The sequence below is a fragment of the Tachysurus fulvidraco genome, chromosome 2, assembly GCF_022655615.1.
Source record: "Tachysurus fulvidraco isolate hzauxx_2018 chromosome 2, HZAU_PFXX_2.0, whole genome shotgun sequence".
In the NCBI taxonomy this organism is placed as follows: domain Eukaryota; kingdom Metazoa; phylum Chordata; class Actinopteri; order Siluriformes; family Bagridae; genus Tachysurus; species Tachysurus fulvidraco.
Genome location: NC_062519.1, coordinates 26,013,326 through 26,028,766, shown reverse-complemented (window position 1 = coordinate 26,028,766; position 15,441 = coordinate 26,013,326). Strand labels below are relative to the sequence as shown.

Sequence of the window (15,441 nt, the reverse complement as noted above, 5' to 3'; positions counted from 1 at the left end):
CCCGCCCCCCCACCACCTCCACCCCCCAACTTGTGGTTGTGCTTGTTCTCCACAACTTGGACATTTATAAACAACTTCTTACTCTAACTGCTTTTTTTTCCGGTCTCTGTACATATCTGTCAGATATTGGACATAAGACGAGTGGTTTTGTTGTGTGGTCACTCAGTTTGTTAGTCAACATGGCATCCTTTTGGTAACGCTGCAGAACCTTCTAACATTAAGGTTGTGTGATTAATATGATTTTTTTTCCCCCCTCATAGCTTGCTCTGTTGAAGACATGAGAAATCAATAAAGATATTGTTTGCTTGAAACAGATAGATCTTTTTTTCTGTTTATAGTTCGAGAGTCCATTCCACTGACAGAGATGGAGTTGCGCACCAAATGGGAGCAGGCACTGGGCCCTCAGTATGATGTTATGGTAAGAAATGGGAAATGAGAGTAAAAAGGAAAGCAAACAAGGAGAAGTTATTCTAAGTCAGAACACACATTTAGCTCATCCAGCTTTGTAACTTTGGCACCAACATTTTTAAAGCTTTATTCATTACAATTCCTTCTTCTTTAGCTTGTAGTCATGAATGATTTCACAAATGAATGAATAGTATTTGTAATCCTTTTTTCCAGGTTGTTAAACTAGACCCTGTCATTGAGGATGATGCTGAGCTGCAGAAATATTCTAAGGTATTATAGTAGTGCACACTTTGACAGATATCTGTTTTGTCATCCAAAAATTTGATTGACACCAAAGCATCAAAGATACATCAATTACGTTATTTTCGTCTAGTTGCTCCCGATACACACCATGCGTCTTGGCGTGGAGCTAGATTCGTTCGATGGTCACCACTACATTTCTACCGTAGCCCCTGATGGTCCTGTGGCCAAGCATGGTTTACTGCGACCAGAGGATGAACTTCTTGAGGTACAAAAAGGAAAAACCTACACTAATTCACATTTTCACTTTCAATGTTTAACATCATTATTCTTTCTCCCATTGGTATTATGGTGAGGAGTTATGGTCAGGTTGTCCCAGGGTTTGGCCAACCTACAGCTCATCTTTTTGGCGGGCTTTGGTGCGGCTCCTGTCTGTTCCTCTAATAACACAGTGACCTTTGCATCCTGCCAGCCCCAGGTCTCCAGGAAGGCATGCTGCTGCCACCACTGCTGGCACGTAGATGTTTTAGCAGGAGGGCTTCTGAGTCTGACCGAGGCCATCTGCATGCCAGGCCGTGTCTCTGACTTCCCCACTGCCTCTGCTTCCTGCCCCTCTGCTGTCCCTTCAGCCCCACCTGGTCCAATGGCCACGAGCTGCTGTACTCTCAGCCTGTTGCTTTTGGCAGCAACCCTGACAGAACACAAACCCACTGCACTGGTGCATCGGAGCATGGGGTTTCTCAAGGCCCCATGCTAGGCTCATTCAGTATGTAAAGGGCTCTTTTACATATATGTTTGAAATGCCATGCTTCAGGACAACTGTACTGCTAACAACTCCTTATGGATACTTCCTGAAGAGACATCATGGACAGATGTGAGCTCAGTGGTATATAATGTTGCTGGGGTGATCAGAAAGGGGGCTAGAGCATCCTTGGTCTGGGACAGATGGCACAGTATTACCCTGGCTTCTTTTAGGTCCAAGTGAAAGCCAGAAAAGTGGCCCGGCAAAAGAGAGGTGCAACTTGTATTTATAAATCAGTGGCGGGAATCTGTAGGGTTTTTTGTTTCTGTCCTGTCCTGTATAATGTTTAACATGGACCTGCTTGCATGTACTCTTATGCTTCGTAGTAATTTCAGTAGAGCAGGCAAAATTTCGACATTATAGTATATTATAGTATATTTTTAGTACAGCCAGTGCATAATCATGGTTCTGAATGTTTACATCCTAATAACAGCAGCTAAAATGGCACAGATTATAAAATGACGGTTATGAGACAAGCCATCTTTTCATTCTTGGAGGCTTTGGTACACTCCTTTCCAAGAACTGAGACGTTTTTTTTCCCCGGATCTGCCTTCAACCTGGTTTAATTGTGATGATGTCAAGAAGTTGTGTGGAGTTTTTAGAGTTGTCTAGAAAATAAAATAAAAAAATTCCCTGCAAATTTATTGAATTAGAGAAATGCGCATTTTAAAGACTGATTTCAAGGGAAAGGAAAGTTGCACCGCAATTACAAAAAAAATGGGGTAGGAACTGCTATATATAATGTATGTTTGTGTGTAGGTGAACGATGTGCAGTTGTACGGGAAGACGAGGCGGGAAGCTGTAGCGTTCTTGCGAGAGGTTCCTCCTCCCTTCACTCTTGTGTGCTGCAGACGCCTCATTGAAGAGGGCACTGAATACGAACCTGATGATGATGAGGATGATGATGATGAGTGGGGCTCCAGGGATCCTACAGCTAGCCTACAGGAGCAGGTAACGCACATCAGTGTATATATCTATATATTTCTTGTCCATTTGTTGTATTTTGGCTGCTTCAGATCAGCACATTTTAAAACCCATTCTTCATGTGTTGTTCTGTATTACCCATCATAATGCATTACATATCAAATCAGAGATCAAATTAATTGAAGCCCATTAAAAACAATAAAATAAAAAGAAGCACTGTCCTATATGTTGTTTGTAAAGATGTCTTTGTGGAAGATAATTATGGAAGTAATGGAAAGGCCCTGAAATTAAAGATCTGGTTTTGAACCAGTGGCCTCATCTCTTCATTACTTGGTCAAATGTGTCTTAATATTAGTATTAATAAATGTGCGGGTGATTTACCATTAATAGACATACTCCTGGTTGAACATTGTTGCTTTACAGGCCTTAAGAAGCATCAGCAGAAAAGATGCCGAGCAACAAATGAATTAAATCTTAACATAAGACTTGTATTATATCCTGTAACTCGGACTTTGACTTTTGTCTATGGTGCGCTCTCAAATATTTGTGGACAGAACTGTATGTTGTATAGTACAGAAGAGCTCAAGTGCCGACCGTATTGAAGTTAGGTCTTAACCTACTCCTTTAATGTTATTTATTTTCAGTTCAACTTTCCTTCTCTGCAGAGCTGAACATCGCCTACACACAGTTTAAATAAAACTCAAATGTTGGATACTCCACTCAAATGTGGTTTGCTTCTCCTTCAGACACAAGTGATCCAGAAGGAGGTTGCTGAGCAGCAAACCGCTCCAGAGCCAAGCTTTTCTGAGAGGGAGGAGGACGAGAATAGGGAGAGTGGAGATGAAGAGAACGAAGAGGGAGAGTTGGCTCTCTGGTCTCCAGAAGTGCATGTGCTGGAGTTGGAGAAAGGCGAGCGAGGCCTCGGGTTCAGCATTCTGGATTACCAGGTTTGTCCCTCTAAGTCTGTCTTCTCAAATAATAAACATACCACCTTTTTTTCCATGAAAATTCCATAAATAAAAATGTCGAACAATGGAGAATTTTAAGTTTCTATTAAATTTTAGTTGACTATAAATAGATCTTCCTCGATGAGTGAAAACTCTGACCTGATTTAATAATTCCTGCTTGATTCCTCTCAATCCTTATTATAGAACGTGTGTGTTGTTGATGTGACAAATCATTGGGCTGGGAACAATAGGAAGCTGCGATATGCCTCTGGAAAGATCTACCACTATTACTAGTATCTGGCACTGGGCCAAATATCAGAGCTCTTTGCTTTGCTCGCTTTCTGCGATAAGCTGCTTTTATATCCTCTCTTCATTAGCTCTCTAATCACTGTGTACAAAACCCCAACTTTAGTAGCTTGTCTGAAATCGGCAATAATCGGGTCACGGCTACGTTTATCGATCAAAATCAAAACCTTTGCTTCTCCCACTTTATATAAACTACACAGAACTCACCTCCGTCACCTGAAAAGATGTAAGTTCAGTGCGTTCACAATTTTGTCAAGGAGATAATAAATGCTTGTGGGTTTATCGGCGCTGCTCATGAAATGGGTGAAAATGAAGTGCGATGACTTTTTAATGGCAAGACATGCTTCTTTCCTTGTCAGGCACCGTTCTGAGTGATAGTGCTGCAGTTTTCATAGACAGAATTACACTGGTGCTTAATAGCGGTCACCGGGGCAGTGATCCCTTAAATTTTTGCCTCACTTCGTACCTCTTTGAGGGGCAGAAATGCAGAAAAGGTACACCGCTGGAGACCAGTTGATTTTCTGATTTAAGATTCACTATTTTCAAAGGAATATCATTTTTTATAGATATTCTAACTTCAATAAAATTAGTTTATTGTGTTGCCTTTGGTTTGCTAATTAAATGTAAAAAACTAAAGGGATGTTTACACTTCCAGCATTATGGCAGGGTTAAGGGCCACACTCAAGGTCCCAGTGGCAGCTTGGTGGATCTGGGATCGAACTCACAACCTTCCAATTGGTAGCCCAACACCTTAAACACTAGGCTACCGCATGCCTATAAAATAGATTTTTCACCGTAGCACTAGAGCAATTCAGAACTGCACAATAATAGGTGTTATGATTACTTTGATAAATATTTAATATTGACGTCATCGTTATTTAGCACATTTTATTCTCCTTCGTTGCCATCGATTGACTACTGATTGATCCATCCCCTTAATTATCAACACAATATTGATTCCAGACCTACAGTTTCCTCTGAAATTATTGAAACAATAAGGCTAATTCTGTGTTTTTGCTATACACCTGAAGATATTAAGGTTTGAAATCATAAGATGATCTTGAGACAATAGATAACAATTTCAACTTTAATTTCCTGATACTTAAATCTAGCTGAGTTATACTAAAAAAAAAACATGCCACCTTTTGTTTGAACACCTATTTCTGAGCCCTGGGTTTCACCTGTGAAGTCTGCATGTGGTGCTAAAAAGTATATATCAACATGAAGATCAGAGACTTGATTATGGGAGAAAAGTGAAGCAAAATCTGTCAAAGCCGTTGCACAAGCATTGGGTATAACCAACACTTTGGAATTCGGAATGTCCTGAAAAAGAAGGAAACCACCGGTGTACTAACAATCATTAGACAAGTCCGCCAAGGAAACCAACAGCAGCTGAAGACAGAATCATTGTGGAAGCTGTGAAGAAAACAACAATCAGTGACATCACTAATAACCTCCACAAGGCATTGGGGCAGGTATCACCAACACCACTGCTTCAAATAAGAAACAAAGAGGACAAACCACAAGATGCAATCCAGTCAGCATCAGTATCAGAAAGCCAGAAGAAGTCCAGAGATGAGAAACAGAAGCTCTGGAATCAGGAAATACCTATTTACCAAACGGATGGAAAAGCCAGTGTGGCGAAGGAAAAGAAATAATCATTATTCAAAATTTAGAAGCACAGAGGAGGTAGTGTATTATCTTGGACTTACTTGGCTGTTTCTGGAACATTTTCATTAATCTCTATTGATGACAGAACTCATAATGGTAACAATGGTAAAGTAGAAATAATCTATCCGCCAGTTTAAAGAGAAATGCATCCAGTTTAATCGTAGCTAACTTTATCATGCAAGCAAGACAATAAGAACTTAGTATGGTCGGGTTCTGCTACAGTGGATAAATAAAGGTACGTCTCGTTTTAAACCAAACTGCCAAGTTCATCAGGGGAGAAAAGTGGAAGGTTTTAGAATGGGCAAGTCTGTCGTCAGACCTTAACCTAATTGAGCAGCATTTCATCTCTCGAAGAGAAGGCAGAGTGGAGAAACTCTTCAAAAACACACAACCGAAAGAAGCTGTGATGCAGATTTGGAAAAGCACCATAAAAGAAGAAAGAAGCAGTTTGGTGATGTATGACAGCCTGTACATTTGGAGTTGTCTGCTACCAAACATTTCATGTTTTAGGATTTTTAACATGCCCAGATGTAAATATCAGACAATTAATATTGTAACTCTGATGTTTTATATTCATCTTTTCTTCTCAATCCAAAATCTAATCAGTGTTAAGCAGTGTTAAAAAAAAAAAAGAACTGTCCTTGTTCCTATACTTTCAAAGGTGACTCTCTGTAGTACATTGGTATCTTTATTATTAATCCATGACATTCTTTATAACCTAGAATTGCAGAAATAAAACTCAATAAATCTCATTAAACCAACATCACATAAGCAAACAGTTAAACAATGCTGACTGTATTAGATCATAAATTATCACTGTTATTCATGACATTTATTTCATTAATTGAAGGCCAAAAATCATGTTTCAAAATGTGCACTATTGCAGTGATATTTAAAAAAAAATCTATTGATCGTGTAGTAGTATGAATAGTGATCTGGGGTCTGTAAATAATTGTGCTCTTCAGGATTAAAAAAAAGTAAAATCCAGCGCTGATCCTAGGTCAGCGTTCTTACATCGTGAAATTAGATAAACACAGGCAAGTTGTTCTGAACCCTATTCACCCAAGAGCAATCATAAGTTTCCATATTGATTTTTGGTTCTGAAACCCTCATCAAAGAGAAGCGAGTAGAGTGTGTCACAGATGATTTGGCTCTCGGTGTATCTTGGGCTTTGACGGAGGCCGTATTGACCTGCGTGCTCCCCTCTCAGTCATGAACTCGCTATCTCTCCACTGAGCACCAGCTGAGCCCCTCTCACCTAGTGCTGTCTGACTGCTTATCTTCCGCATTGCCTTCGCTTCTCTGCCCATAGGCCTGAGCATAAGCTGAGCAGCCTATGGGAATTTATTTACAGTGTATGTGTTTTTGTGTGTGTGTGTATGCAAAATGTACAGTATGTGTTTATTGCAGGAGAAGTATCCCTACATTATACATTAGGTACGCTTAATAATAGATTGCCTGACTTGCAAGGAGTAGAAGGAAAGATTGATCCTGTAGAGGAGTCTTATTTCCTCTTTCATTTATTCTCTTTCTCAAACCGCCTTTCATTTTGCTGTAGCGCAAAGTTCTCTGGCGTGTGAGGAGGGTAGTGGGGGGGTGCGGGTGGGAATTGATTTTGCCATGGCGTCTTCAGTAAGACGCTTGAGCTGGTAAAGGCTGAGTGGTCAGGAATGGAATCCGTAGACATGCCTGCAGCATTTCAGAAGCTTCTCCATGGACCCTGGCATTCAGATTTTTACTCTTTCCTTTCACTCTTTCTTTATCCCTTTTTTCTGTTTTAATCTGTTTTCCTATACATTGTTTCCACTCTATTCGATTTTCCCCCCCCCACTTTCACCTGTTCAGCTAAAGTTACCTCAAAGTCTCAGGTCATGCAAGCCAACCCTGTAACCATAGCTTGATCGATGGGAGCCCACCACCAGACTGACAGCTGGACTCCGGGTGTACTTCTCTCCTAAATGACACCCCTAACAGCAAGTGTGCCAAAAAGCGATTATAAAACCATTTTGCAACGCTCTTGTTCTTTTGAAGTTTGAACTCCAGGAGGATCTCAAAGTGAGAAGCATGATGCTATGGTTTTCAGCAACTTGTGAATTAATGTGAAATGGCGTCTTGGTAACGTGTGCTATGCTGCTAAAAGAGATTAATGAAACCCCCTTGGGCTAAACACCTGATCTGAAGGGTCACGTCAGGGCAAATTCACCATAAGTAAGATGGGATTCTTGTAACCATTGGAGTTTTATTACAGTGATTTTCTCTGACAGCAACTGCATGTTATGCATGAAATCACATATGTAATGCTCTGAAAATCAGAATGATTGACGAGCTTTCCTGTAGTACAGCATTTTAAACAGACCCCATAACCTTCTGTTTGTAGGAGCTACAGCAATTACAGCTTTATTACTATGTACTAATAGTGGTATTACAGGACAAGTATAAACAGAGCATGTGTTCAGTATTGGATACTTCTGGGGAAAAATATCCAGTGTTAAGCATATATATATATATATATATATATATATATATATATATATATATATATATATATATTGTGTGTGTGTGTGATCCATGGCTCAAGTAATTTATAGCACTTCCTGCCTGCCAAGCAAAGAATCTTAAAGTCTAAGAGAATGCATTTTTTGGCAGTCAGAATGTTCTTACCTGCACATCAGTGCACTATTTAGAGGGAACATTCTGACAGATAGGCATAGATCATCTCTCTGATTTATTATTTATTTAGGCTTTGTTTATTTATCTGGTGGCCCTACAGAACCAGAATCTAACCGAAGAGAAATTTTATTGCTATGACCGCAAAGGAAATTGATCAAATAGAGTGTAAATCTAAAACCTGATGCTTTTAGATGCCGGTTGCATCAGTTTCCTTCACTGTGACTGAGTGTTCAGTTCCACCACGTTGTGTGCGATGAAGGCCAGCGAAGATGATGGATTTCCAGCCATTTTCTGATCGGTACCGTCCATGCTACAAAGACTGGATCAGCTGTATTATAAACACAGAGTTCCCATGTTTCTCTTTCACCATTAGGCTCCCTTAAAAATGACCTTATATGCAGGAAAGCTCTGGAAAGCCAGATGCTCTTCATTTATCAATACCCAAATGTTCTTTGCACAATTTTATCATTTGTGCCAAAAAATCTTCTGGAATGAACGATTTCTAAAGGTTTTAAAAGTTCAATTTTGATTAAAATAATGCAGACAGTGACCTTGGCTCTTCAGTAGAGAAATCCTTGAGAAAGAGTTTGGTTTCTTGTAATAATGTAATTTTCGGTCACTGTGGGTCAATCAGGTCATTTACTCCACGCCGTGAGAACAGTGTCCCATCCAGACCTTCGCTTTCCCCAGAGACCAGCATGGAGTGTCCCATCCAGACCTCTGCTTTCCCCAGAGACCAGCACAAGGGAGAGAAGGAAGGGGAGGGCTGTTAAAAAAGTGACGGAAAGAGTTCCTGGAATTTGGTTCAGCAAGATTTAAGATAAAGGCGAAGTGACATGACCAATGATTCCAGCACAAACTTTAGATTTATTGTCCATTTAAAATGCACAAGAATTCGAACCCCTCCACATGCAGGGCTGGTCCACTGAGCAGGCGAAGCTTACAGCTGGTGGTTTTATCTTGTAGAGCATGCAGCAGTGGCACAGAGTAAAAAATAAAGTAGATAGTAGTCTGCATTTGTGTAGTACAGACTGATGTCTCTGTGTCAAGCACTAGGAGTGTTTGTGCTTAGTCTTAGTTTAGTTGCTATATTTATCTAGGTAAATGAACAGATTGTAAATGTACACAACAGGATTTCTGAGCAGCAGCATGTTGAGGGTGTCCTTGTTTGTATCCAGTGGCTTTTCTGCCTGGATTGTCATCATTGGACATTGTCCTGAAAGCTCTTGCACTCAGAAAGCAGCTGCTCTGTGTAATAAGCTCTGGTTTATACGAACTCTTAAAGTTAAAGCTTGCAAAGCTTTACTCAGGTTGAAATATAAACAAGAAATAGGACAATTTCTCTCTTGCTCGCAATCCTTTGTTTGGGTTTCTCTTGGTCTCTCTCTCCCTCCCCTCACACTCACTCTCCCCTCATTTTAGCTGACAGGCTTGTGAATTTGTCCACAGCTGCCCATCCATTTCTGGTGCCATACATGGTTGCTTGTCGAGCTTTGCTGCTGTTCGGCCCCCTGCGCTGTCCCAGTGTGGCCCCACCAGCCATGCTCTGTTTCTCGTGCTTTTTTCCAGCTGCTCCGCTGACATCACTGGCCATGTGGTATGAGGGAGGCCTTGGAACGAAGAGTGCACTTGGCTGTTACTCAGCAGCTGGACAATGCAGCCAGTGTCTTCTAAAAGGGCCAGCTGGAGTGGAACTTCAAATCCCGTCTCCAACTTTTTCCCATTTGCTTTTTTCCTTACTTCTGTAGCACCAAATTATTTCTTTTAGTTTCTCTCTCTCTCTCTCTCTCTCTCTCTCTCTCACACACTCGCACACACACACACACACACACACACACACACACACACACACACACACACACACACACACACACACACACACACGTGCGCTCACTCACTCTCTCTTTTTATCATTGTTCTTTCTCCGTTTGTCCATATTTCTGTTCTTACTCTCGCTCAGCAGACTTTAGGTGATTGCATTTCTCCTGCTCTCCTGCTAACTCGACAGCACCTCTGTATTGTTTAATCAGAGGTCTATAATAGTTGCTTTGGACACTAAGCCAGCTGTTTCCTGTTCTCCACTGCTGTCTAGTAGTGAGAAACTCACCCCGTCTAAGCCTGATAGACCAGTCTGGAGCTCTGCTCATAGCCCAAGCGCTCTCCTGCTGTTCTATTCTCTTAAAGGTGGCACTATTTTTAGGAGACTTTTAGTTTCTAGTTTGTTTCGTGCAGTATCACTCGCTGTAGTTTTCTTGTGTATTTATTCCTTCACTATCTCAATGTGATATGCACTGAAACTCATGTGCACATGTGATGTGGAAAGGAAAGTATTCATGCTATAAATGCACTGCTACTGTGTTTGAGTTTTTTCTTTTCTTTTCTTTTTTCTTGCCACTTTATGACCTGTTGCACCACTCAGCACTCCGTCTGATCTGAAGTGTGATCTTTACTTTGAAGCAGCGATACAACTATTCATACATCATCCATGGTCATATATACGGTTCCAGCTTTAAACAAACCCTGCTGTGTGAGTTTGTGTCTCATTGTTTCCTACCGCACTGGCTGTATGAGCTGCTTCAGAACAGAAGGAAAACGTACTGCGTGTCGTGTCGTGCTTTAAGTTTAACGAACATACAATAAAGTAAAACAAAACAAATGGACTGAATTCATTAACCAAATGTCATCCCTTAAAAGATTAAAAAACGTGTTAATCATGTTAACTCTACAGTCCGTTCCTGTTCCTCCAGAGTAGATTAAAGTCGTAAATATTTCTCCTCTTCATGCTCATAAGAACGTGCTTGCTAACGATACAGCTCCGGCTCTCTTAGCTTTCCTACTAAACCAACCACGTGTTAATCACTTTTATATTGTCACTCGTCACATAAAAGCCGCCCATATGGGTCATCAAATACATTGTCAGAGACATCAAATTGGAGCTGAATTGCAGTTTTACAGCATAAGCTTGCTGGGACAGTGATTGATGTCTGCACACACCGAGTCAGAGAGAGAGAGGTTTGCTTTATGTTCATTCACCTCTTTGCCTCTCTGGCTGGAATGTGGCCTTCTTTACATCCTGTATGTAAAGATCTAAAATGTACCAATAACAAATTTAATCTTGCGAACATTAGTGTATTACCTGTTCTGCTATTTTCGCCTTAAACCATTGTGGAATGTATGTATCTCTCTCTCTCTCTCTCTCTCTCTCTCTCTCTCTCTCTCTTTCTTTCTCTTTCTTGTTCTCACTCTCTGTGTGTGTGTGTGTGTGTGTGTGTGTGTGTGTGTGTGTGTGTGTGTGTGTGTGTGTGTGTGTGTGTGTGTGTGTGTGTATATCATCCAACATGTTTGTTGTGTATGAGCATGTTTGCTGTGGTCTGTGTTGCCCTCTGCAGGACCCTCTGGACACTACACGCTCTGTGATAGTCATACGATCGCTGGTAAGCGGAGGTGTTGCAGAGAGTCATGGTGACCTGCTGCCTGGAGATCAACTGGTCTTTGTTAACGACACCTACCTGGACACATGCTCCCTAACCCAGGCTGTAGATGTCCTCAAGGCCGTGCCGCCAGGCACCGTATACCTGGGCATCAGGAAACCTTTGGGGGTAAGCCTTTAAATAGATTAGGGTTATGATTTCATCTCAGCTAAAAGACAAACCTATAGTATGTTAAACTATGTAAGCATCATAAGTTATCTTTTGAGGAGCAAAAGTTGCTAATCAACTCTGTTCCTGCACTGACATGCTCAAGACAACCTGCTGGCACTAAGAAGCGCGCTACAGTCAAACTCACTGAGATCACACTTTCCCCCAATTCTGATGTTTGATGTGAACCAAAAAACTGAAGCTTTTGGCCTGTACATGCATGATTTTCTGCACTGCTGTATAATTGGCTGATTGGATAACTGGATGAATGAGCAGGTGTACTGCTGTTTGTATGCAATAAAGTGGCCAGTAATTGTATCATTATAAATGATGATAATTAACTGAATTATATGATTAGTTAGAAACATCCTAACAAACTTTAGAAGGGTTGTTGTTTCATTCAATGGGCTGCTGAAAAGGGGGATTTAAAAAAAACAAACAAACAAAAAAACGTAATGAGAAGCAGTTTTCAGACTTTTTGAAGGTTTGTTGTTCATAAATTCATTTTTAAATTTTTTAATGACGATGACAGTGACAATTATATTAAAAAAATATTTATATAGCACAATTAATTACAACTTCCGTCGACCAATGTGCTTTCCATTAGGCCATTAAAAACAGAAAAACACACAACAAACAAACAGAAAAATCGTACAAATATTCCAGACAAGCCTGGAATTTCACACGCCCTCATCGCACTCGTTCACACACTTGTGCAAAGCCCTTGACGGTGGTCATAATGGACATTAATATTAATCACATGGCCAGTTATGACTGCTGAAGGCAAGACACTTAAGTTATGATAGGTTCACGTAGGTTATGACCATGCCGAGTGCTTTGAGAATCCAGCCTTGCATCAACATATGTGACGAACTGAAAATCTTCCAATTCAGCCTCGTTAGAAGGAGACAGCAAATGCAGCAGATTTATCACAGTGAAAAGAATGACACTAATCAGTCCACACACTGCTAACTGAATAACTGCTAACACACACCGCTAACTGCATTCTGAAATTCATTTAAAGGTTTTAACGTGGTACGTCGTGATTTGGTCTTTTATCACCAAAAAACAAGAAACAATTGCAGTCATTTTTCTTAGTAGCTAAAATAGTTACAATTGAAATCATAAATTCTGAACTCCAATGATAAAATTGTAGTAATTGTACCGTTAAAGTATGTGATCTATTAGCACGAATTAGTCCCAATATCTAATTAGTTTAAGAACCAACCTAAAAAAAGAACTGTCAAATCAATCAAAATGTACACGTTAGAATTTTTTTTAGAAATTTGACTGATGCTCAAAGTCACTGTATTGTTTGTGGTATATAGTAGAGATTAAAAAAAGGTATAATACTGTGTGTGTGTGTGTGTGTGTGTGTGTGTGTGTGTGTGTGTGTGTGTGTCTGACCCAGGCAGAGGACGGGGACACTGTGGAGAAACCTGCAGCTCTCAGGGAGCAAGAACACACCACCACCTATTCTCAGCTTCCTGTGTCTAAGGTACTGACATCTCGGAGAACTACAGCTAAACGTTTGATCGATCAGCACAGAGAACAGCTTTATAGCACTATGCCATTACTTAGGGTTGGACATTTAGTTACATGATGAATGGCAGTCGGCTTTTATTAGAACACTCCGTTCCTCCTATAGGTGCAAGCCGGTTGGACTCACAGTCACCAAATGCAAAAAGTTGGCCTTTGACTATTAAAGAGGAGAAAGAGAAATTAGACAGAAGCACGGAAAGAGAGAGAGAGAGAGAGAGGATATAGGATTGACCAAGCAATCACTGACCAAACAACTAATCCTGAGCATGAGAAACTTTTAAAGGTGATGCCTAGTTCATCGTCTCTGAGCTTTTCAGACGCATGACCGAGTTATCCTTGAATTTTTAGCAAAGATGTAGTTGAAGCACCAGAGTCAAGTGCTGCCGTAAATCTACCCAAAACGAGACTAATTGCACCATTAAGATTTTAGACTCTGCACATTTTTCATGGTAAATTGGTTCTGGGCTGTATGAAGGGAGGGGTGTAAAAGGTGCTGAATCGGCTGATGAGAGAGCAGCATGGAGAAAAGTGCACTTTCAGCTCTTATGATCTTTAAGACAGCACGTATGCGCATGTTACGGCTAAAGAGGACAAGCAGGAACCCTGTTGCTGGGATGAAGGTCTGCTTTTGTTGTGGGCAGCAAACATGAGCCTTAACTTTCTTACTTTCTTTCAGTTACTCACAAGTACAGATAAATATGGTGAATGATTTTAGGTCCTGTGTTCAAACTGTTCAGGTATTAACCATAAATCCAGGTGATCAGCTCACAGGTAGACACGTGAGATGGAGAACTTTTTACACCTCATATTTTCATGCATCTTGAATGAAACAACTCGATTTTACTTCAAAACCAATCGTAAATAACTAAGTTCAGCAGATTCAGCCTGGTGCTCAGATTGTCTGATTAAAGCTACGATTTCATTTGCTCAGGTTTAAACTGTCACGTCAGTGAAAACTCTGAAACTAAATATAAACCCCAAAAAAATGTGAGTTGTAGACATAGTTTAAGTCACTGACTAGTAGGAAAAGTGGAGCGAATGATTGGAAATAAAGACCAGTTCATCACACACAGCTCTAATGAAGTTGATCACGGTGTTCGAGGTTATAAATTTATAGTTCACGTTAAAGGTAGGGTCTCCGTTGTTTGAAAGCCAATGTTAACATTTGAAATCACCAAAACAAACACGCCCCTAACACAAATAGGTCCCACCCCTGTATTTATAGCTCCGCCCACACATACATATGCAACCCAGGCAACTAATGGAAAGAAATGTGTCTTTCTCATAGCTGAAGGGAAGAACAATACGATTGCAGATAAACAAACAAGCATAATCATGCCATGGATGGCATATATTAGTTCTGTGTAACAAAGCAAAACCAACATTACTCGCCTATCGAGAAGGAAAAAAGCAACACTTTAACACTGAATGCTTGTATGAATCCCTCACAGTTCTGTAGCCACTCTTCATTCTGCTCTATAGAATTTTTTTTTCCGTAAACTATAGCTATTTTGTGTAATAGCACCAGAGTGCTTTTAAAAACTGGATACTTTCGGTATATTGTGTTGTGCATAGCCAAGAAACAGGAATTTTAATCTCAAAACCAGAAAGCAGTAAATCCCATGAACCTGATCACATCTCACAGCCATTATTTCTTCGGCTAGATAGAAATTGCTCTTTATAGTTCATGAATCCTTTGCCGTGTCTCTCTGCATCTGGTGATAGAATTGTCTAATAAAAAAGGGCTAATGATCTGTTTGTCTCTAGCAGGACTTTAGGGATGACTCTGTCCTTCCAGAAGACATTGATGATGACCCAGAGCTGATTCTGGATAGTACAATCCGTTATGCCAAACCTCTAATTACGCCCGAGTTCCTGCCAGGCGAAGAGAGAGAGATGGCTGTGGATGAGGAGGTAGATGATGAGGAGGAAAGAAACAGTTTGAGAAGTAATAGGGAGAGTCCACTGTTATACCACAGGGAGCAGTCACCTTACAGGGAAGAGGAAGTGACGTTAAACCCCTACCTGACATTTACCCCTACTGAAATACAGCAGCAGGTAAGATGGAGAATTTGACCATAGGTTTGTACATTTCATCCTCTGGGGCAGATTTGTGCAAAAGAAACAAACTTGAATTCAGAGCTTTATAAGAAGAAAGTGCTATGTGAGAGAGTGTGGGTGCGTGAGAGAGAGAGAGTGTGGGTGCGTGAGAGAGAGAGAGTGGGTGCGTGAGAGAGAGAGTGTGTGGGTGCGTGAGAGAGAGAGTGTGGGTGCGTGAGAGAGAGAGAGAGTG

The 15,441-nt window shown here is 40.7% G+C and overlaps 1 protein-coding gene across 8 annotated transcripts in view; it reads left to right on the top strand.

The window, feature by feature from the left end:
- Positions 1-15,441, top strand: part of patj (PATJ crumbs cell polarity complex component) — a 120,604-nt gene that overhangs the window by 14,548 nt on the left and 90,615 nt on the right. For 6 of the 8 annotated variants that reach the window (XM_027169910.2, XM_027169912.2, XM_027169913.2 and 3 more), the window contains exons 14-21: positions 339-418; positions 622-678; positions 782-916; positions 2,210-2,401; positions 3,121-3,321; positions 11,358-11,567; positions 13,018-13,104; positions 14,916-15,206. In XM_027169910.2, the coding sequence (XP_027025711.2) occupies positions 339-418; positions 622-678; positions 782-916; positions 2,210-2,401; positions 3,121-3,321; positions 11,358-11,567; positions 13,018-13,104; positions 14,916-15,206 (1,253 nt within the window). The remainder of the gene's footprint in view (positions 1-338; positions 419-621; positions 679-781; positions 917-2,209; positions 2,402-3,120; positions 3,322-11,357; positions 11,568-13,017; positions 13,105-14,915; positions 15,207-15,441) is intronic. The other 2 variants (XM_027169911.2, XM_027169909.2) reach the window with 1 other exon arrangement.